Source organism: Tinamus guttatus, unplaced genomic scaffold (genome assembly GCF_059628265.1).
Source record: "Tinamus guttatus ecotype Peru unplaced genomic scaffold, ASM5962826v1 Tinamus_guttatus_pri_ptg000291l, whole genome shotgun sequence".
In the NCBI taxonomy this organism is placed as follows: domain Eukaryota; kingdom Metazoa; phylum Chordata; class Aves; order Tinamiformes; family Tinamidae; genus Tinamus; species Tinamus guttatus.
In genome coordinates, this window is record NW_028288825.1 from 2,859,274 (window position 1) to 2,881,580 (window position 22,307).

Below are 22,307 nucleotides of genomic sequence, written 5' to 3' on the forward strand. Positions count from 1 at the left end.
TCTCCGCGGCCACACGCAGGGATTGCCCAGGTGTTCCTGCCCACTAAGCCAGGTGTGGCAGCGACAAACCCTTCCTGGTCCCCAGCGCCCGCCACACACACCCTGCTCAGCCCAAAGGCGCTGCACACCCCACGGTTCCCGTGGAGGAACACGGGCTTCGCGCTCTTACAGCGGTCAGGTCTCCAAAGGGCCAGCAAACAGCAGGAGAACGCTGTCCCAAAGGGCCCATGAAAGACATCTGGCCACGGGTTTGGTCATCCCGCTGCATGTGCGGGATGGGACTCACGCTTTTGCTGACATGAGAACACAGGCAGGTTCCTCTAACCTCGCACGGGCCGCTGCAAGTGGGACGAAGACCAGACAGCACCACCGCTGCACTCCTTTTTCACTAACTCGGAGCCTCCCCAGAGGTTTCTATGCTGCTTCCTTATAGATCCGTGAAAAGAAGGAAAAAGCATTTCACAGGCCCCCGCTTTCGTTTGGCTCAGCACTGGTTCAAACACGGGCAGAGATTTAAAAGCCTTCTTGTACCACAGCACTATTCACATGCAACGCAGGGTCATCAGCCAGGAACAGCACAGCAAGTTTGTTTCCCATAAGGCTACGGAAGTCTTTATAAAACCAAATGAACTTTCTCAGAAATTTGCAGGGATCAGAGGGGTACATTGTAGATTTAGGCAAGTCATTTACTATCTTCAGCTTTTACTGGATCAAAGGATTTTGCAGGAGTACATCCAAGCCATGGGTGCTAATGCTTCAGAGCGTACTGCAGCCCTGAGGGGACTTCATGTAAGCAGATCCCTGCTTGAACTGGGTGATTAAAACTACAGTGCCATCAATAAACCCCTTACCCAGGGAGCAGGGCTACTTTTGCACAACTACACAACAAGACAAGGGATCCGTGTGTTTCTAGCATCCCAGCAAGGCTCTGTCCTCCCCTGCACACTGTAACACAGAGCACAGCAGCTGGGCACATCTGCCCACGGGGCGGCAGGGACATGGACAAGCCTGGCTCTCGGCTTCCCACTTCTCCAGGTTCTTAGCACACTGGGTCCTGGAGGAGCTCAACGCAACAAGCTGCTGTGTCCAACCCTTCACCTTCCTCCACAGCGCAGGGCTGAGGATGATGGACACGACAGCAACCTGGAGGAAGGTCTGCAGGGCAGCCTGGACAGAGGAGCAGAAGCATGGACAGAGCCCAAAGGCCGAGTCTTGGCTAGAGCAAATCTCCTTGGTGGGGTCAAAGAAGGATGGGCTCGTTGTCACCACCAAGGGAGCTGGGTGAGCCCTCTCAAAGGGTTGTGCCTAGAGCTGGCTTATGGGGATGAAGGCAGAGTTGATGCAAAGTCCATGGTATAAGGTACAAACGGCTCCAAACTCACAAAACAGGTGTTATGACACAGCCATCACTTGGCTCACCTTTTATGCTCACTGTATAAATCCCCGGCTTGCTGAGACCTGGCACATGAAGGAAGACACCCTGGTATCTGAAGCAAGGCTCTGAAACCTCTCCCCTCCTTATCTCTGCAAAAATGCAAACAAGGAAACACTCCTAAACAAACACGTGCATTTGAAACTGTGATTTCAGTGATAACAAACAATCCACATGGCTCAGGGCTCCCCCTGCACTGCAGTCTTACCCTAACTCCTGCTGCCCACATGCGAAAACTACAAAAATGGGCGTCAAACAAGCATTTGAAACAGGGAATATGCTGGGAAACACAGGACATCCTCTTTCTCTTCCTTCTCCCCTAAACATACCCTGTAGGTCCCTGTTTGAGACAGGGTAATGAGTTAGTCCCAGCACAGCTCTTCTTTTAGCTTCTCCAATTTCACTTTATTGCTGCATGCTTTGACAAATTACACCCATAGATATATTATCAACACAAGGAGAGTTTCAAATTGACGGGACTGATTCTTATCTCAGTGCATATCCTTAAAAGAATGCATAAGCGGACAGCACACATTCAGCTACGTGCCTACGTGGTGTAACAGACCTGCTTCTATGCCAGCTATACAGAGATTTTTATAAACAAAGTAACATTTGGTTCAATAAGCAGCTTGTCTCGCCCTGTTTGCTCAAGCATTCAGCTACGAGCTGGGAGCACATGAAGAGAAGCCTTGTTGGCCACAAGTAAGAAGCACAACCAGTTTTAAGGTCAGTGACGTTAGAAGATGAGGAGGAAGAAGAGGAGGCTTGAAGCTGGTTATCTGTTCCCAGGAGCCCAGCCCAGCCACAAAATGCTCCTCAGGATCAACCAAGGTGTTGAAAGGCTGCGTGTGGTGCCTGTGGCACGAGCAGCGCTCGCTGCCCGTGCTCCATGCCCGTGCTCCCTCTGCGGGAAGGCCGGGCAGGATGAGGAGCTCCCAGCACCCAGCTCTGCTCCTGCCCCATCCCACCGCCCACGGGTATCACCAGCCCTTAGACATCTCTAGCGTGTGCTGAGCAGCTGCAAAATAAGGTTTTAATTGACACTACTGGAGGATGCCTATAAAGGATATGGCACTTCTGGTCCTCGAAGACAGAGGAGTGCTGCCTCTGTGCTTATAGCTTCAAGAGGACGGTCTTCCCAGCCAGCTGCTCGGGTGTTCGCGGTTCCTTCCCCTTACAGCAAGGCTGACACCTTGCGATGCAACCGAGCATCTCACCTCCCGCTCCTCCATACATATATCTTTATGTACTTGTGTTCACAGAGTCACCTCTGCTGGGTGACAGGTCAAAGCCTAAGTCTTAAGAATGAGAGAAAAAAAAGAGAAAAATCTGTCTCACAAAAGTCACAGTGATCCAGCTCATTAATTGGAAAGCCTAAATCAGCCACTAGCAGGACTAAAACCCATCTCTCATTCTCCCCAGATCCCCCTTGGCCAAAGCTCTCTGCTCTAAACACGCTTCTTACCTTCTCGGGGTTGCCACCAAGCTTAGCTGGGCACCTGCAAGGGATCGGGCTTCGCCTCGCAGTGCCCAGCCTTGCAGCAAGGAGCCCTGCAGCCCAGGTAAGGGCAGGCTTAACCCCTTCCTGCTGCAAGCAAGCTCTGATGAAAGCAAATGGGCATCAAGTAGGACAGTCTGAGTCTGGGTGAACGTCAGGTTCAGAAGTGGTCATGGAGCTGGGAGACTGGCATTTCGCCTGGCCATTTCCTTAAGTTTCCAGGGCAGAAAGAGCAAGAGAAATACAGAGTGTTAAGCAACGTGTCCAAAATTAGATGCCAAGATCAGAGTGGCAACGAAACCTGGGGAGAGGAAAAAAAAGCATCACGGGTCAGGTCATCCTGCCCTTGCCTCTTGCCAGCCTCCATTACCCTAAGGATGGAGCCTTCCTTCCCCGGCAGCCCCTTCCCCTGCCTGGAGGGCTCAGGGCATCTGCCACCATGTCCCCAAGACGCAGGCGCTGCCAAGGGCCACGCAAGCACCGAGGTATCTGGCTGCAGCTCTATAAGCCCATCCGACACGTCCCAGCTGCGGCTGCTGCATGTCTGATAGGCAGATCCAGAGTGGCCGAAGGAAACGGTGCTGTAATTGCCCTGGAAGGCTGCAAATATCAGTATCTGTTCTGGTGCAAACTCCACCGGAAATATCCAGGCCAAACATTACCAATTTCTGGTAATTTCTCAAACGTTTGTTCTTCCACACTTGTTTTCTGAACTCCAGTTCAGACCATGTTTTGAATTGCAATCACTTTCCAGAGACAGAAATATGAAAATCCAACCACGTATTTGTACATATCAAGCCAAATGCAGCATCTTCCACATCAACCCACTACAAGACGCCTCCACTCAGAGGACGGCTCAGCTGCCCTTTGCCCAACTCAACACCCAGACCCCAGGCAAGTCCATCCCTCCTGAGTGTCTGCTGGCGCCTCACCAAGCAAATGGAAGCACAAATCTGGCTCTGTGGTTTAATTTTAATGCCAGAACAATAATCAAAGTGCAGTGGTGCAAACGAGCATTAACGTCAAAACTAATTAGAGGCTAGAAAGGGAAACTGAGAGATGTCTGGAATAGCTATTTTCTGGAAAAAAAAATAACTACCATTGTGAGAGAAAAACAAATAAAGCAAAGCGTATAATTATTGCTGGCTTAGCCCCCTCAATACTATGGTTCTTAGCCCTATTCTGTGCATCCTTCCACGGTGCATGGTGTGCGTTACCCCTAGTTTTATCATACATATCTAACCATGCGCTTCCCACTCCGCAATTGGCAAAGCTTCTCCTGAAGCACCGAGGAGAAAGGGAAGCCCGCAGGCAGCTCCAGAAGAGCGTGCCTCTCACCAGCCTCGGCGCTCCCCCTCAGCTAAATACACCGCTTCCTTCCCAGGAGCCCCTACAGCCCCTGCTTAACCCCAACCCCGCGGCTGAGTAGCCTGAGACACCCGGGGAAGCTCGGGGGAGCATTAATAGATGGCCAAGGAGCGGAGCAGGAACAGCACTGAGCGGAGCAGGAACAGCACTACCCGTCACCATCATGGCGCCCGCGCCTCACAGAGCCGCCCCGCGCACGCGACCGCCCCCTTCTCCGCCCCCCCCCGCGCATGCGCATGCGCTGCCCTCCCCGCGCAGTTCCCCCCGCCCTGCGCATGCGCTCCCCTCCCCGCGCACGTTCCCCCCTCCACGCGCGCATGCGCTCCCCTCCCCGCGCACTTCCCCCCCTCCACGCGCGCATGCGCTCCCCTCCCCGCGCACTTCCCCCCTCCCGCCCGCGCATGCGCACATGCGCCGCCGCCTCCTTCCGCGGCGGCGGCCGCCATGGCGTCGCCGTTCAGCGGCGTCCTGCAGCTCACCGACCTGGACGACTTCATCGCGCCCTCGCAGGTGGGCGGCGGGGCAGCGCGGGCGGCGGCGCCGGGACGAGCCGCCGGCGGGGGAAGCGCCGCCGCCGCGCTCCCGGGGTGGGGAAGGGGCCGCTCCCCAAACACCGCTCGTTTCCTCACACGCGAGCCGCCTTTGCGGGCACCGCAGCCTGTCACATCACAAAACCCTCCTAGCCGAGGTCTTAAGCCCAAGGTGTCTTCTTCGGCTCCCCCGTTGCGCCAGTGACAGCGATCGGGAGCGGGTGGCACCGAGGGAGCAGCGAGCGGGACCGGGCGGGACTTTCAGGGTCACGGTCATGGGAAGTGCAGCCCTACGGGTGGCTGCTGACAGCAAACAGCAAAAAACTATCAGTTTTCAGGGCAATGCAACAGGAGAGAAGAAACCCCATCAACTCTGCCTGCAAAACAGGGCCTTCCCAGGGAGTCTCTGACGCGGTTCCACTTTGCTGTGTCAAAGATTGAGGTCCTTTGGGGTGTTTTTGGCAAGCAAAAGACGTTAAAGAGCTGTTCCAGGTAGTCTGTGCGTCTTGCAGTGTTTGGAACAAAGAGCAAAGCTGGACTCTAGGGGGAGAAGTGCCTCAGGATTCTGGCAGGGAAGGGATGGTGAAAGGCGAGGGGAATCCTGCCTGGAGAAGGAGGATGAGACATAAAGTGCCGACCCAATGAAAACCACCCCAACCCCCTTGGGAACGCATCCCACAGCCGTGCACAAAACTGGCGCCGTCCCTGCGGCTTGAGGACCCTTCGCTGGCGACAGCCACGCGTTGGCTGTAGCGACCGCGGCTGCCTCGCTGCAGATCCGCAGGGAAAACGGGGGATCCGGAGGGCTTTGTGGGAGGAGAGGAGTTCGCAGACAGGTCACTGCCCTTCCCAAGGCTCCTTAAAGCACAGCTGGCTTCTTTGGAGGCAGAGCCAAAGTGCCTTCTCCTTTCAGCACAATGTTGGAAAAATGTTCCTTCTGTAGAAAGGGGGTAAGCAGTTCTTACTTTTACTTTTTCACTTGGTGCTTAGAGGTGCTGTGAGTAAATATAACATATCTTGAAGAATTAAAAAGTGTCATTTACCCTTGAATGAGCCTTGGCTTTTGATCAATCCAGTTTCAATTAAACTTTTTTTTTTTTCCTTTTTTTTTCTTTTTCCTATATTTAACTTCCACATTTCCCAGCTGCTCACTTCTGGGTTTTTTTTCTGCTTCAGGAATGTATCAAACCTGTCAAAGTTGAAAAAAAACCTGGAAAAGCAGCAGCTAAGATCAGAATTGAAGCGGATGGGAGCTACTTTCAGATCAATCAGGTATGTGTCATTTTTTGGTTATTCTTTAATATATGCAGAAAATTCAACTTTCTTGCTCTACAGCTATTTACTGCCTCATAGGGAACCAAGATATAACAAAAGTTATCGCTCTTGTCATCAGCCTTCTCACATCTTTTTCCAGAGCCTGGGGTTTTAGTTACTCAGTTCTATAAGAAATATTTCTAATTTCACATCTGCCTTTTTGTTTTATACTCACGGGCCCTAATTAATGATATTTTCAGTAGAAATGCAGATGAGGTGGAAAGTTTCTCTGCTTGACATTAGTTGTCAAGTGTCTGGGTTTCTAGATTATTTGATTCTTACTACATCACAGGGTAGAGTGCTCAGCTGCAGGGAGATGTATTTAAATATTCTTTAACTTTTTGCTCTAATTTTTTAATAATACATTTTAAGTGATTTGATAGGTAGCATGCAGAATTCACAAGTCTGTCACTTAATGCCAAGTTGTAGCTTTTACATACTGATTTTTTTGCTAAGCTACAAAATCTTTTAAAACAGTGAAAAACATTCCTAGTAAAATTTGATGAGATGAACAATATCCGGTGCAGAGCTGGCCTGCTTTCCCCAGCGTTAATTAGAACATTGAATACAAAGTGAGACCGCTTAAGGGACTGGGATCTGCAGTCTGCGGATTTGTGATTAAAAGTAGCAGTTACAATCTATGACATGTCAGCCATGCACACCAGCCCCACTCCTCTCCATACACAGGGTGGAAAAGCAAACAAGATAGGCTCCGTTTGCTTCTGAGAAAGCAGAGCTGCAGCTTTTTGGAGCAAAGTTAGCCCACCAGATAGCAGAAATAGTTGTGGGCTCAACACCTGCTCTAGAGCTGGTGACAGCTGTGGTCTTGCTATATTTTTTTCTGAAGTTCCTCAATATCTATCTATGCTTTTATGTATGCTGTCAAACAATCCTACTGAAAATCAAGCTTCAGAGAGATTTGTCTTCCTCAAAAGTTTTTTTGATGATAAATTGAGAGGCTGAAACAGGCAACACCTTTGCTACTGACTATAGAAAAGATGGGATGCAGCTACTTGCCTTCTTCCGTACTGTGATCAGGACTGAGTCGGGTCTTTTCCTTTCTAGGATGGAGGAGCACAAAAACTGGAAAAGGCCAAAATTACTCTGAATGACTGTTTAGCTTGTAGCGGCTGCATTACATCAGCAGAGAGTGTTTTAATCACCCAACAGAGCCATGAAGAGCTGTACAAAATGCTAACTTTTAACAAGGTAAGTGACAAGATGCAGCAAGGTAGGCGAGTTTGCAAATCTTCGTGGGTTAGTGGGGTGTATCTGCAAAAACATGCAGAAGAACAATGCACGTAAAATTAATTTCTAAGGAAGAAGAATCTGAGCAAATTGGCAGTGCAGGGATCCCCACTTCCCCCCCCTTTTTTTTAATTGATCATAATTTTGGGAAGGGTCTTTAGTGTAGCAAGTTAATGATTTGAAAGTTAAGGACCAAGCACTGGGACGTATTTTTGAATTTTCAATGTACTAAAAGTGCTGTATGTACCACATTAATACTATCTGAACAGTTAAGATATTTTGCTTGCTGTTTTTCAGACTGCAGCTCCCAATGAACAGAAGTTGGTGGTGGTATCTGTTTCCCCGCAGTCCAGAGCTTCCCTAGCTGCAAGATATAAAATGAGCGTCCTGGAAACAGCAAAGAAGTTGACCTCATTCTTGAAGAGTTTAGGCAAGTTTGGGGTTGCTGGGGTATGTGTTAAGCGTAACTTTTATGAATGCACAAGGGCGATATGAAAAACCTCGTCAAAGATATATAGCATTTCATAGTTCACATTGCCTGGAATGTAAAGTGCCTGCAGCTTCAGTGGAGTAATAAACTCAGAGTAATAGAAAGAACAACTTTCAAGTGATTTGTTGTCTTATTACTTTTGCTGGTGTCTTATGCTGACATATTAAGGAAAAGATCCCTGTCAACTGCAGAGATCCAACACAGCAAGAGAGAGGCTCTTTTAACCCAGATTGATTGGAGCCTTTTGTTGGGGTTTGCTGTTTGTGTCTGTCTTGTGGATTCTAACACGGATGCTGTGCCTCCTAGGTGTGCACTATGTGTTTGATACAACTTTCTCAAGAAACTTCAGCCTACTGGAGAGCCAACGAGAGTTTGTAAAACGCTTTCGAAAACAGTCTGAAGACAAAAAGACTTTGCCCATGCTAGCTTCTGCCTGCCCAGGTATACTATTTCCATAACTAGTTTAATAGTAATGTGGCATACTAGTGGTACACTAGAACATGCAAAATTCGGAAAGTTCATCAGAAGAGTTAATATGGATAGATTTAGCAATGAGGAAAGGATTTACTCTCTTCACAATACAGAGATCTCAGTGTTAATAACAGTAATGGTCTGTACAGGTACCTAAAGATGTCCCTAACTAGTCTTCTGTGCCTAAATCAGACTGAAAATAGTAATTAATGAACAGCAAGGCAGAGCGCAGAGGAAAGGAAAGGGGTGCTCTTTTTTTGTTGTTTACTGCAGCTGTTTATTAACTACTTTTCTTCTCAGGTTGGATCTGCTACGCAGAGAAAACCCATGGCAGTTTCATCATTCCTTATATCAGTACTGCCAAGTCTCCACAGCAGGTCATGGGCTCCTTGATCAAAGGCCATTTTGCAGAGCAGCAGGTGAGGGTTTGAAGTACACTATGCTTAACAAATGCTAAAATTAAACATTTAAGCTGTTTTTTTAATGTTGCTACATGTTTTACACTAGCATTTAAATATAAAAAATATCTTGCAGAATGCCAAAGACAGCATCTCTCTCACTTCCATTTTACCTAACAAGAAGCTGGCAATAATGCAAAATCCACACTTCATGGACTATTAAATTTCTGTGCATTACTCAGGAACGTGCTCCCATCTCCCTTCTGTGTGTGGCATTTTCACATTGTTTAAAGATGGTGAATAACATGAAACAAATTACCCTCTCTGAAACAAAACTGCAGTCAGTGCATACGTGCAGATCATGTCTTGTCTAAAAATTACTTGTTCTTTCCCAGCTTCATGTTCTGTTTCAGTTTGACTTAGTTCTGTTTTCCCCCGTTAACCTTTGGAATCTTTCCAGATTTAAATTTGATATTTAAAGACTACAGTCATACTAATAGCTCAGAGTTGTCAAGCAAGAAACTTGAGCGCCATTTCTGTGTGATTTATTGTTCATTAACGAGCACTGGCTTAACACTTGTATTAAATAAATGCTGACATCTGCATACTTGTTACAAAAATTGGCAGCTACTGAGGGGGTTTGGCACCAAATGCTGAAACAATGGCCTTGAGTCAGAAACTTGTTTCCTTGGGCTAGACTCATTTCTTGGATGGTTGTGAGGTTTTTGTCTATTTGTTAGTTGCCGATGCAGGAGCTGGATTTTAGTAGTGTGTAGGAAGTGCATCCTCGTAGCTGTAATAATTAGGACTGACTAATCACTGACTGACTTTGGATCATAGCACTAGCAAAAACGGGGGGGAAAAAAGTAAAAGTCCATACGGATGAAATTTGCTACAAACAAAAATTGAGTTCTGCGAGAAGGAAAATAAAAACACTCATATTCAAGTAATAGAGTATTTCTCCAGGCGTGGTGGTATTAGTATCATCACTCATCTGTAACTGGAAAAGTTGTCTTCAAGAGTTTAATACTGACCAATCCAATGCACAGCTTTATCTTTCTTGCAGCACTTAACACCCGACCAGATATACCATGTAACAGTAATGCCCTGTTATGACAAAAAGCTAGAGGCTTCAAGGCCAGACTTTTTCAACCAAGAGTACCAAACTCGAGATGTGGACTGTGTAATCACTACAGGTAAGTGGAACCAAAGATAGTCTAACTAATTTCTGGGAGCCTCACAGTGTGGTGCTCCCAGGATTTTTATAATCTTTCTCTCATTATCTTCTATAATATTTGTCTCTGACAGAAGAAGTAATGCATGGATACTGTTGTCTAATTTCATTTTAATAACATAAATTGCACCCTGGTATAGTTTGCAGATGTAGGTTTAAGTACTGATTGGTGTATTTGGTTTTAATTCATCTCTAAAACAGCTTTTTACATGTGTTTGTGCTATAGGAGAAGTGCTTAGGTTGTTGGAACAAGAAGGAATATCTTTATCAGATGTAGATCCTGCTCCTTTGGATATCATGTAAGAACAAAATTTAATTTGCGCCTTTGGTCATATTCACCAAGTATTCACAGAGTTCCTCGACACAGCAGGACTGCCAGAATTAGCTCAGTAAGAATATAAGAGTATTATAGTGATATAAGTGCATAAGGAATTATAAATTGCGTGGTAGTCTTACATTTTTTGTGGGGATCTGTAGACCTACAAAGTGGAAAAAAAAAACTAAATCAGTGAGAAAACTTGCTAACAGAGAAGTCTGTTGCTGCACTACATATATATATATATATATATATAAAATATACTGTCTACATAGTTAGATCCCAAAAGTTACTCCTGTAAACAGTCATTTCAGTTCTACCTGCTTTACTGTTACACAATTAACAGGAAAAAAAAAAAAAAAGAAAAATTCTGAAGTGTTTGAATGCATTAGGATATGTTTTTATGTAAGTGTCAGTTATAAGCCAGAACAAAATGTCTAATTACTTGATAAATATCCCTGGCTAATTTTGAGGTAGGACATTCTGAGCGCTAGGCCAGATGCTTGTGGTGATAAAGGGCCTCTGACCTTCCGCTCGCTTTAACCCGCTCAGTAAATTGACTGGTTAAGAACAGCACGTATTCCACAGAACTTGGAGCATTAAAATAAGCAGTTCGATGGCTGCTGCTCTACTTATCCCCCAGCACGTGGAAAAGCCCATTAAGAGGTTATTACATTTGGCAGCAAGAATGAGATAAAGTGCCAGAAATCCCAGGACTTGTGCTGGTGTAACTGTTTGCCCCAGGCAGCACTGAAGCCTTCCTGGCAGCCTCATTTGCAGAGAGTAGCAGTACGTGAGGCCAGACACACTGAAGCACTCATTAATGAATCTTAGTTCCTGTAAACAAGACTGCATTAAAAATAGTTTCTGAAAGTGATTACAGGCTAAACCATCTCCTGTAGTTCTTCTAAAACCAAGATGTTATCTGCAAGAGGCAACATCTTTGATTTGACTTGAAATCATTTGGCCTGGATTCAAGTGTTTTCCCTTCTGCAGCTGTTAGCAGAAGAATGCAAGCGTGTCTGCTTCACAAGTGCTTTGAAGCAGAGTCCCCATCTCATTATTCTCCTCTAACAAAAGCCATTGTTGGGGCTTCCAGCTGCTGAGCTGTTTTTAAGAAACATTATCTTGATCTCTGAATAGTTGGTTGTGTTTTGGCCTGTCAGTGAGATGGGATTACTTGTGCCGAACTCAAATTGAAGAACTTTTATTAGCACAGCTTGCACAAGGATGCATTTAACTTGATTCTGTTGGAACAGCTATGTAGAAAGCAAGTGCCCTAGCATTGTTAATTTCATTCATTTTTGTTACGCAAGTTTTAAGCATATGAAACCAGAGCAACACAAATTTCATCTCTCCATGCTTGTAGGTACAGCATCAGCACTTCCCAGACATGTTTTGGTGTGTCCCAACAGCCTGATCTAAAGTAGCTCGTTTCCAAAAACATGTTGTAGTGCAGAACTAGAGCTTTCCATCGCCTGGCTGCTTATGCTGCAGAAGAATTTAGCAGCAATGAGGTGTTTCATGGCCAAGAAAGGACTCCTATATTGTGTTCTCCAGAAGTATGCACTATACAGGTCCATATAATCAATATTTAGAAATTGGGGGAAAATAATGAAGTATAACCCAGGATGTTCACAGAAATACCAAATAGGAAGCTGACAAAAAGAAGGTGTTTCATTAGATCTCAAATAATTGCTCATTCTGGTCTTCCCAAATGTATTTTTGTTACAGAAATTGCCTGGCAACATTAAGTTTGCAGTGTATGGATCAGGCCTTGTCAGAGCACATGGAGCCTTTCCATTCATTCCCTGCTAGTCAGCACAGTGTTAAATCTAGAGGTCCCTGGAGCTATAAATAGTCAGTTCCCAAGAGAAGGGGAAAGGCTAGGAGTCCTAAGGGGACTAATCTGTTGCTTGGGCAGTTGCTTTTGAATTCCATGAACTTTTGTAACAGGTTTACTACCCAAACCTCACAGGGTACAACATCATGTTTTTAGTAGTACTCAAGGTATTTCAGCATTGACCTCATCAAACTCATTTGCTTCAAAGAACAGCAGAGCTGCTGCTGGCTGTTTGCAGAAGGGTCTCCAAAGCAGCTGCTTTCTCTCTCCCCCCAGGTTTTGCTGCAGTGGTGAAGAGGAGCTCACTGGCCACTCAGGAGGTGGTTCTGGTGGTTATTTGGAGCACGTATACAAGTACGCAGCAAAGGAACTCTTTGGAATTCAAGTGGATACAATTCAGTACAAACCTTTAAAGTAAGTTAGAGTTTTGCATAAAGCACTATTTATATTGCAATTCTGTTTATGCTGTTATCTTGCTGATGGCTGAAAATGTCTTTGTAGCATTAAACATTTTACTTCAAGGCTTGGGAATTGGCATCTCACTCCCACAGTTGCTGAGCAATAAATCAGCCAGCACTTTGTGCAGCCTTTTCCCTTGGAGACTTCTAGCCCCTTCACCACCCACAAACTTTATTTTGGCCTGGTGAATTTTCCCAGTGTTCAGCTGCAAACAGTTTCTAGAGTAATTAAAAGACCAAGTTCATGGATTTGAGCTCTCTCACCTGTGATCAGGTCACTGAAGAGGATTCATTACTAATCTAACTCACAGAAAACCAAATGTCAGGACTCTAAGGTTCCCATTTAATCATTTTGCAGTAAGACAAAATAGTCACTTGAACTTGGACATGAGGCACATTTAAACTGAGATTCCTGCTAGCTTCTTAGGTGTAACTTTAATATACTTTTTCTAAGGAATTATATCCCTAATCAGAGGTATTGATAGTTAGGATTTTCTGATCCATGAGATAGAAATAGTCCCCAGCAGTCTCAAGACAAGATACTTAAAATTAACACACACCCCAAATTACTTATTCTCTTATCATAAAGAGCTATTTCTACTGATGTTGGAAAGCCTTCAATACTGGGTTACTCCCTGGGTGGTGTTATGACCAGCTACAATTTTAAAAGTTTCTTTGAAAAGCCCCACTGGTGGGCAAAGTTGACTAAAGCCAGCCAAGCAACCCAGAAAGCCCATTGCAATGAGACTTTGTGTTTGAGCTCTGCTTAGATTTTAAGCAGTTATTCAATGCGGACATTCTTCAGCAAGCTCAATTCAAATGGAAAATGCTCAAACAAGATCTGAAAAGGATTGTAGCTTCTAATACAACTAAATCTTTGCAAGCTAGTTCTCTTGTCTGACTTGTTTGTGGAGTAAAGAAAAAAAAATCAGGACACTTCTTGACCGGGACTTAGTAAAGAGCTTAGTTCCAGCACAGTATTTTCCATAGGTTTAGTAGAAGCTAATTTAGATAAGACATTTTGTTTGCTTTTGTTCCTCAGAAACAAGGACTTCCAGGAGGTGACACTGGAGAAGGATGGAGTAGTCCTGCTCCAGTTTGCTTTGGCATATGGATTTCGAAACATACAAAACTTAGTGCAGAAATTGAAACGAGGAAAATCCCCTTACCACTATGTTGAAGTCATGGCTTGCCCATCAGGTAAGGCACGTAGGAGTTGCACTGTTAGAGTCCAGAGCTGCAGGAAGCGACATGAAACTGTCACTGAAGTGACAAAAACAGTTTCTCAAATGCTGAATATTATGGCAGAGCCTTCAGACCTTTAAGACATGCTGATTACTGCATCAAAGTTGTTTGCCAGTATATTATTTTTACCTAGAAGCTAGTCATTCTTCAGGATTTAAGTGGCAAGTTACAAAAACATCTTGAAACTGATGCAACTAATGCTTTTGAGGAGGCCCTTCTAATTTTGTAAACAGTTTACAAACGTTAACACTATGCTCCTAGAGAGTGCCTGCTGCATCTAGTGAAAAAAAGATCTTTTTCTGGTTATTTTACCCTTTCCTGCTTTCTGCAAAGCCTTTCTTTTTTTTCTTCTAGCTCTTTTCAAACCTACTTTAGAAAGCTTGGGCAGCTCAATTCATATTTCAGCTCTGGGTAGCTGTGATAGACAAGCATGCAGTGCCAGCAGGGAACTCCAGCTGCCCTTTTTCACTCTCTCAGGGATCCTTTGCTTGGGGTCTGTACAACTTGCAACTCACAAGGTTGTTCAATACCAAGAACAGACCAGGGGGAGCAATTGCACATTATGACCTTTTCATCACATCTACACCAGAACAACAAAGCCAGAACTGTCTCCCAGGAACATTTATCTTACCTCCAGCTGAGGCACCATGGCTGCTCTTGGCTGAATTACATCCTAGCCCTCTCTAGAGAGGCAAAATGAGAACCACAAGTGCTTCCTCCATGCCTTATATCCCCTGGTGCTTCCCAAGCTGCCCTGGCAGCTGTGCACTCACACCTGGGCCATATATTGAATTAGGATGGGTCACATTGGGCCAATAATCTCCCCTTAAGGACCACTGCCTATGCTGCAGCTGTTATGCACCAGGAAGACACAATTACTTGTTTCTCTTAACTATAGAGTAACTTAAAACACTTTCTGACTTTTGGATTTAGTCATCCTAACTAGTATTTTTCCTGATAAAGCTGAAGTAATTTCTAAACTCATGGGTACTTTCCTGTTTTGTTGCATGTAGGCTGTTTAAATGGAGGCGGCCAGATCAAAGTGGAAGGAGAGGCCAGCAAGGACTGGCTGCAGCAGGTGGAGAAGCTCTACGAGTCTCTGAGGACTGAAACCCCGGAGAGGAGTCGGGGTGTGGATGAGCTGTACGAGCAGTGGCTGGGGGGCACGGATTCACCAAAGGCTGCAAGTGCCTTGCACACCCAGTACCACGCAGTGGAGAAAGCAGGCACTGGATTTAATATCAAATGGTGAAGACTGACTCTGGCAGCACATCCGTGAAGCCTACATATAGAGAAACTCGGTGCCTTTTAAAACCTGTTGTATTTAAGATTCTCAAAGGACAGTGGAAGTTCTGACATCCCTGGGAACCACAGTCTGTGTCTAGCGTTAGTGAGAAGGTAGCGTGTGTGTAAGCAGGTAGTGTAATTCCTACAGCTTTATAATTACTGAAGTGATGAGAATAGAAAGCACTGACTTAAAATACACGTTCAAAGAAGCAGTAATGCTTCCTGCTCCCCAGACACCCCTTGTGAGCTAAACCTGCCCTCCCTGTCCAACCTCTCTTCTATCAGAGCTGCTGCGTTTGGGTGCTGGAGGATTTGCCTTGCAGCAGACTGCCCGCACCGAGATGAGCGTGTGCTACATCAGAGGATTGCCAGTGCAGCCCTTGCTGTATTTTCACAGCACTAAGTATTATGTATAAGTGTGGCTGTCTCTTTTTCGGACATCCTCATTTAATTAGAAATGGTCTAAGTAGACCTTGGGTTCTGTTTTTTCATTTCACTGCCCCTGACTGGATGCTCTTGAGGTCCAGGTGCAGAATCTTTGCGCTGTGGGGTGGAGTGGGTGCCAGCAGCCTGTAATCCTGCCAGGAACATGAGATCAGGGCTGGTCTGCTGCCTACCAAAGTGTGACTGACTGAATGTTCAAGAAGAAACATCTAGAACTTTTTTTTTTTTAATTATAATAATCATTTATAATTGTTGGCAATTACAAATCTTTCTCTCTCCCTCTCTAAATACATAGTACAGAGTCACAGAGCTGGCACACCTACCCCTGCCTCACCAGTAGTTTACTGTCAATAATATCCCTAAATTCAGATAAAATTTCAGATAATTTTTTACGGTGTGTCAGGTAAGAATTTATTGCCATTTTTCCAGGACAAACCATCCTTGCTGTCCCTGAAAGCTGTTACTGTACAGAAGTTAACAGAGTAAGAAGGCGGTGAGATTTAGCCATTGCAAAAAAAAAGTATTTGCAAGAACAATCAAAGGGGTTAGTAAAAATACAGCCTTGTTTAATGACGTTTGTCAAGAGGCCTTGCCCAGAGACTGCTGAACATGAAACAGATTTCTTCTTTTGTTGTTGTTGTTATGGGAGATGAAATCTGCTTGTCTTGCTGTGTATATTTTTATATATGGGTATTTTGAGAACTATTAAAGTATGAATGATTGGTTTGGTCTTTTTTTTTGTTTGAATGTATTTTTTTTTTCCTGAAATGTCGGTAAATTTGGGGAGGGGAAGTTGAGGGTGGGAGAAACGGCAGCTGTGGCTGAATCCAAGGCAAAGGGGGGCGGTCAGACGAGCAGCCTCCTCTGGGACTGCCGGCGAGTGAAGTGCCAAGGCCCGTTCTCCTCTCGCTGCAGGACATTGCTCCTTCTCCCAGTTGCTGCTCCTGGAGGGAGGAGGATGAGGAAGGCACCGCTGAGCCGACAGGACCTGAGAACAAAGCTGTCCCCGTGCCGGGACGTGTTCCTGCAGGGCGACACGAGCAGGGCCAGCGCAGACCCAACCGTGCTCGGATGCTCTGCAAAGGAGACAGGGACTGCGGACCCAGACCCCAACCTTGCTCGGATACTCTGCAAAGGTGACAATGACTGCAGAGCCAGCCCCAACCTTGCTCAGATGCTCCCCAGACCCCCAACCTTGCTCGGATACTCTGCAAAGGTGACAGGGACTGGACCTTGAGCTGGGCCTGGCCGCAGGGCGCTTGGACCTTGAGCTGCCTCTTGGGCCAGCCCAGCTGAGCGCCCTTCACCTCAGAGCCCCAGCCGCTCCTTACTAAAAACCAGCCAACACCGTGCAAGACCATTTCGAATGTTTTTAATTAAAAGTGTTAGAATTTCAGGTGCTGCTTGTTCATTAGTGAATTCACAGTGTTTGTAAGGCAGGAGTCTCGCCCCAAGACTCGACCCTGCCTGTCCCTGGTTACAAGCAAGGCGGTGGCGTCGCTGAGTGCCCTGTCCATGCACAGCTTTGTCACGCACCGTGCCAGGCGAAACCGTGAGACCTTTTACTGCAGCAAGAAATGGCAGTGCTAACGCAAGGCAAGCGCGGTGCCGGAGCGCTGAGGCCGTAAATCCGTCCGTCAGCGCCGAAGAAACGTGCTCGGCTCCGGTTGAAAGCCAACGTGATCAAATAAATGAGGCAAAATCAGCTGCAGATGAAACAACCGGAGCGCTGTGTGTTTGGTCCCTTCTCCAGCGAGCAGCTTCGGGCGCCCGCGCTGCTGCAGCCATCGAGGCACCGTCGGCCGGGAGCGCCCCGAGCCCGCAGCCCCTCCGCGTCCGTCCCCTCCGTGGGATCCAGAGCTGCTCGAGTCCCTCCGGCCCGGGAGGTCCCTGCTGCCGGCACCCAAACGGGGGAGCTTGGGGCCAGCTCAGGCCCTTGCGCGTGGCCACAGCTTCGGTCCCAGCGTCAACAACCTCCCGCCGGGCTCCTCTGCAAGGAGCCGCACAGGGCGCTCGCGCAGAGTAACTCACAGCGAGACGCCGCGTGAGGCACCGTTCACTCCCCCTCCTCCGGGGCAGAGTAAATTATAACACAACTTAAAAAAGGAAAAAAAAAGAAAACTTTGTCTAGTTTCTAGTAACGGGCGTAAACCAGGCGTTAGTGGTAAGAAGTTCATGTAACTCAGTCCACACATGCAAGATGCTGCCGCTACGCGATGCGGTCGGCGCCGGCGCTGCTCCGGTCTGTGTCCCGGCCACGCGAGGCAGGCGCGAGCCCAGCAGCACCGCTACCGCTCACAGCTGCTTGGCACGTTGATGTAAAAGAGAAACCCAGAGACGCGCATGGCCCTGCTCTAACGTTGCCCCGTCAAAGGGATTTTGATGATTTACAGAGGCACCAACAAGCTCTTATTTTTTCTGCCCCAAAAATAATTTGCGATATTCAGCTTTGTAACAAACCCCCACCTCCCTTGCAAAACAAACCCCCTGCACATTTTTCAAACGCAAAATAAAGAGCACTGACACTGCACAAACCTAACCCAGACCTTTGCAAGCTGAGGCGGCTTAAGCGCCCCAGCCGCTCTGCGCTTTTTATCCTAAACTCAAGGCAATGCAAATGAACGCTTCATCCTAAACGCTTTCCTGCTGCAGTTTTACAGCTATATGGACAGAAACGCTAACGGGCAAGTGGCAGCACCTCGAGGAGGCTGAAGGGACCCTGCGGCCCAGGGCGCGCGGCCGAACGGGCACCGAGCGCCTCGCGGGCGCTGGAGCCCGGCCTGGGTCCCCGCGCGTCGCGTCGTGTCGCGTCGTCGCCCTGCGGAGCGGGAGCGTCTCGAAACGCAGCGCTGGGCGGGCGGCCGCGTCGCGCAGGCCCGAGCTCCTCCTGGACCGCGATCCTCGCGCCCGGCGGCTCCGCGATCCTCGCGCCCGGCTTCATTTTGTCCTGCTGGAAGAAAAGCAAGACAACCCCTCCAACCCCCGCGGCGGGGGCGCAGGGTTCCTCGTGGCACCGCTCTGCCCTCCGTGCCCTCCTCCTGCTCCGCAACGAGGCCTGACCCCAAGGCGAGCTAAGAGCGGAGGGAAGAGAGCACCGAAAGAGCGGGGCCCGAGCGAGCGGGGTAAGGACGGAACCCGCTTCCCAAGGGCAAGGCAGGGGTCTTAGGGGACCAAGTCTAAGCTGGCAGGGAGCCCACGGGGCCGCAGCCGCCCCGGCCTCACTTCTTCTCCAGCAAGGGTCCGAAGAGCCCCCACTGCAGCGCCAGCACGGCCTGCGGGGGCGGCCGCTCCTTGGGCTTCTTGAAGTTGTCGTGCTCGGCGCGCAGCGTTCGCAGCACCTCCAGCGGTTCCGTCTGGCCCGTGAACCTCTGCACGGGCTCCTCGCTGCAAGGGAGAGCGATGGGGACGCGGGCAGGGGACACCGGGGACGCGCCACCCTCGCCGGGCTCCTGAAGAAGACGCGGCGGCGGCGCTTACGTGAGCCGCAGGAAGGGGTTGTAGAGGAACTCCTCGTGCAGCGTGGAGGGCACCGTGGGCAGGTCCTCGTCGTCCCGGCGCTGCCGCGACACCGGCCGTCACGCGGTGCCCGCAGGGCCAGCGCGGGCGGGCAGCGCGGCCGCTCACCTTGGCCCACGCGAGCTTCTCCTTCACCGCCTCGTTGTCGGGCTCCACTTTGAGGGCGAACTTGAGGTTGCGCACGGTGCACTCGTGGCCGCAGAAAACCTTCTGCAAAGGCCCGGGCGGGAGGCGGCGGGTGCGCGGCCCCGCTCCCGGCCCCGCTCCCGGCCACGCTGGCACTCACCGTGTCCTTGGGCAGCGCGGGCAGGACGCCGGTGAGGCTGCTGAGCATCTGCTCGGCGGAGCCCTCGCAGAGCCGCCCGCAGCCGCCCACGAGGAGCGCGTCGCCTGCGGGCGGCGCGGGCGGCCCGTGGGACGGCAGCGGGGCCGGCGGCGCGAGCGGCGCGCGCCGAGGCGAGCGGCCTACCCGAGAAGAGGGCCGGCGCGTCCGGGGACTCGTCCTCCCACGCGAAGTAGCAGACGTGGCCCGACGTGTGGCCGGGCGTCCGGAGGCAGCGCACGCGGATGGCCCCGAACTGAGGAGGGGCCGTGAGGGCCGGGCGCGGGGCGCGGAGCGCGGCCGCCGTCCCCGTCCCCGTCCCCGACGCACCGCCAGCTCCTGGCCGTGCGCCACCGGGTGCGTGAGGGCGCCGATGCGCTCGTCGGCGCCGAACACGCGCAGGCCGGGGCAGAGCGCGGCCAGCTCCTCGTTGCCCCTGGCGTGGTCCCTGCGCGGGAGGCAGCACCGTGGTGGCCGGGGGACGCGCGGGGCCGGCGGGACGGAGCGGGGCGCGCGGCCGCTCACCAGTGGTGGTGGGTGGTCAGCAGGGCCCGCAGCGCCACCGCCTCCCTGCGCACGATGTCCAGGAGCTGCGAGGGGCGGCGGCGTCAGCGCGGGGCAGCGCGATGCCCCCGAGCGGTGCCGAGCTCGAGCGGCGCCAACCCGAGTGGTACCGAACACGAGCAGTGCCGAGCGCGAGAGGTGCCGAACACAAGCGATGCCAACCCAAGAGATGCTGACCCCGAGCGCTGCCAACACCAGACTGATGCCGACCTAAGCAATGCTGACTGGAGCGATGCCAAACCCAGAGCGATGCTGACCCGCAATGATGCCAACCCCAGAGCGATTCCAGGCCCAAGCGATGCTGACCCCAGATCGATGCCAACTGAAGCAAAGCTGACCCCAAGTGAAGCCAACCCCAAGTGAAGCCAACGCAAGCGATGCCAACCTGAGCGATACCAAACACAAGCGATGCCAACCCCGAGCGAAGCCAAACGCAGACCCCAAATGCTGACCCCGACCAGCACCCGCTTCCCGCTGGGGGCTGTGGGTCTCGCAGGCCCCTTGGGTAGGGGTTAGCCCGGCGCTGCAGCCCCGCCGGGCGCCGCTCACCCACCCGCTTGGGCACGGCGGCGTCCACGGCCACGGCGTCGCGGGAGCGCTCCTCGATGAGCAGGTACATGTAGTTGTCCTCCAGCACCGGGATCACCTTCACCTTCATGCTGCGGCGGCGGCCCCGCTCCCCGCGGCGGGTGCGCGGAGCAGAGCGGGGCGGAGCGGGGCGGAGCGGGAGGCGCTGCCGGGGCCGCCGCGAGCCCGCCCCGCCGCCGGGGAGGGAATCCTGCCCCCCGGTGCAACGCGGCTCCCGCTGCACGGGGGATCCTGCTCGCGGTGCAACGCGGCTCCCGCTGCACGGGAGATCCTGCTCCCCGGTGCAATGCGGCTCCCGCTGCACGGCTGAACCCTCTTCCCGGTGCAACGCAGCGCTCGTTGCACGAGGGATCCTGCTCCCCGGTGCAACGCGGCTCCCGCTGCACGGGAGATCCTGCTTCCCGGTGCAACGCGGCTCCCGCTGCACGGGGGATCCTGCCCCCCGGTGCAATGCGGCTCCCGCTGCACGGCTGAACCCTCTTCCCGGTGCAACGCAGCGCTCGTTGCACGAGGGATCCTGCTCCCCGGTGCAACGCGGCTCCCGCTGCACGGAGGATCCTGCCCCCCGGTGCAACGCGGCTCCCGCTGCACGGGTGATCCTGCTCCCCGGTGCAACGCGGCTCCCGCTGCACGGGGGCGGGCGGTGGAACCCGGTCCCGGTGCACGGGTGGGGGCGGGAATGCTCTTCCCGGTGCAACGCGGCGCCCGTTGCACGGGGGATCCTGCTCCCCGGTGCAATGCGGCTTCCCGGTGCACGGGTGGGGGCGGGAATGCTCTTCCCGGTGCAGTGCAGCTCTCGCTGCACGGGGGCAGATGCTGCCCCCGCTCCCGGTGCAATGCGGCTCCCAGTGAAATCCTCCCCCGACTCCCAGTGCAGGGAGGATAAGCAGGGATAAATCCCTCCCCAGTGTCTCTCTGACCCCCGTTTCCAGGGCCGCTTCCCTGGCAGCGCCCGGGGCAGCTCCATGCGGAGCCCCAGGCCCTGCAGCTCTCGGCGGTGCAGGGGTGACAGACACCAGCCCAGGACCGGCTGCCTTCCTCCTTTAGAAGGAAAAGAAATTTTTAAAAATCAAGCTTTATCGAGAACAGACTTTGCATAAAGCCTCAGAGGTCCCCACGCTGACCCCACCATTAGGGGGGAAGCTGCCTACAGCTGCTTACCAATGGTAATCACTAGTTAAAAAATAAATAAAATCCACCTTTTCCAGACTGCCACACTGATGCTACTTACAGCTGGTTTATTCCCTGAGCTGCCAGAACCGACACCAGGAAAGTCTTAATTGCAGCACACAGCATTCAGATGATCAAAGGGCCAGAAGCTCCTCTTTTCCTTCTGACCTAAAAAGGTAAAAATTATTTACCTTTTTGAAGAAAGCGCCAGCCCCAGCTCTGCTGCATCCCCTCCAAGCGGCTGCCTCGGCACCAGGGCGCTGTGGCCGGCGGAGCTACGGGCTCCAGCTCCGCGTCGCTCACCGAGGGACGGGGCCGGAATTAAAATCCCTTGTGTCTTTCCATGCTCAGTTTCAAACAATTACTCAAAAAATGGTTTTTAAAATATCGGATTTGAGGAGTCCACAGTACACAACTGAGATCAAGAACCAAGGAAGGAGAAAGAGGAGTAAAACTCATTAGAGACCGCGATGTCAAACCCCTTGAAGACCATGTTCACCCCTCGCCACCTGGCCCAGTCCCGAGGGGTTCGGGAAGGGTTTTCCCATGTCCCGGTTGGTTCCCAGCCTGC

At 50.6% G+C, this 22,307-nt stretch overlaps 2 protein-coding genes across 2 annotated transcripts; one reads left to right on the plus strand and one right to left on the minus strand.

The window, feature by feature from the left end:
- Positions 1-4,734: 4,734 nt before the first annotated feature.
- On the plus strand, positions 4,735-15,211 carry CIAO3 (cytosolic iron-sulfur assembly component 3). Its single transcript, XM_088527796.1, has 11 exons — positions 4,735-4,808; positions 6,005-6,100; positions 7,208-7,351; positions 7,688-7,820; positions 8,187-8,321; positions 8,652-8,770; positions 9,816-9,945; positions 10,210-10,282; positions 12,419-12,556; positions 13,643-13,800; positions 14,859-15,211. Exons 1-11 carry the CDS (start codon positions 4,743-4,745, stop codon positions 15,095-15,097), a joined length of 1,431 nt encoding a protein of 476 aa, XP_088383922.1. The 5' UTR covers positions 4,735-4,742; the 3' UTR covers positions 15,098-15,211.
- Positions 15,212-18,794: 3,583 nt separating this feature from the next.
- On the minus strand, positions 18,795-20,637 carry HAGHL (hydroxyacylglutathione hydrolase like). Its single transcript, XM_088527839.1, has 8 exons — positions 20,532-20,637; positions 19,940-20,004; positions 19,745-19,862; positions 19,562-19,670; positions 19,379-19,482; positions 19,201-19,302; positions 19,054-19,133; positions 18,795-18,960 (listed from the first exon to the last, which is right to left on the minus strand). The coding sequence occupies exons 1-8, from the start codon at positions 20,634-20,636 to the stop codon at positions 18,795-18,797; spliced, it is 849 nt and encodes a 282-aa protein (XP_088383965.1). The 5' UTR covers position 20,637.
- Positions 20,638-22,307: the final 1,670 nt, after the last annotated feature.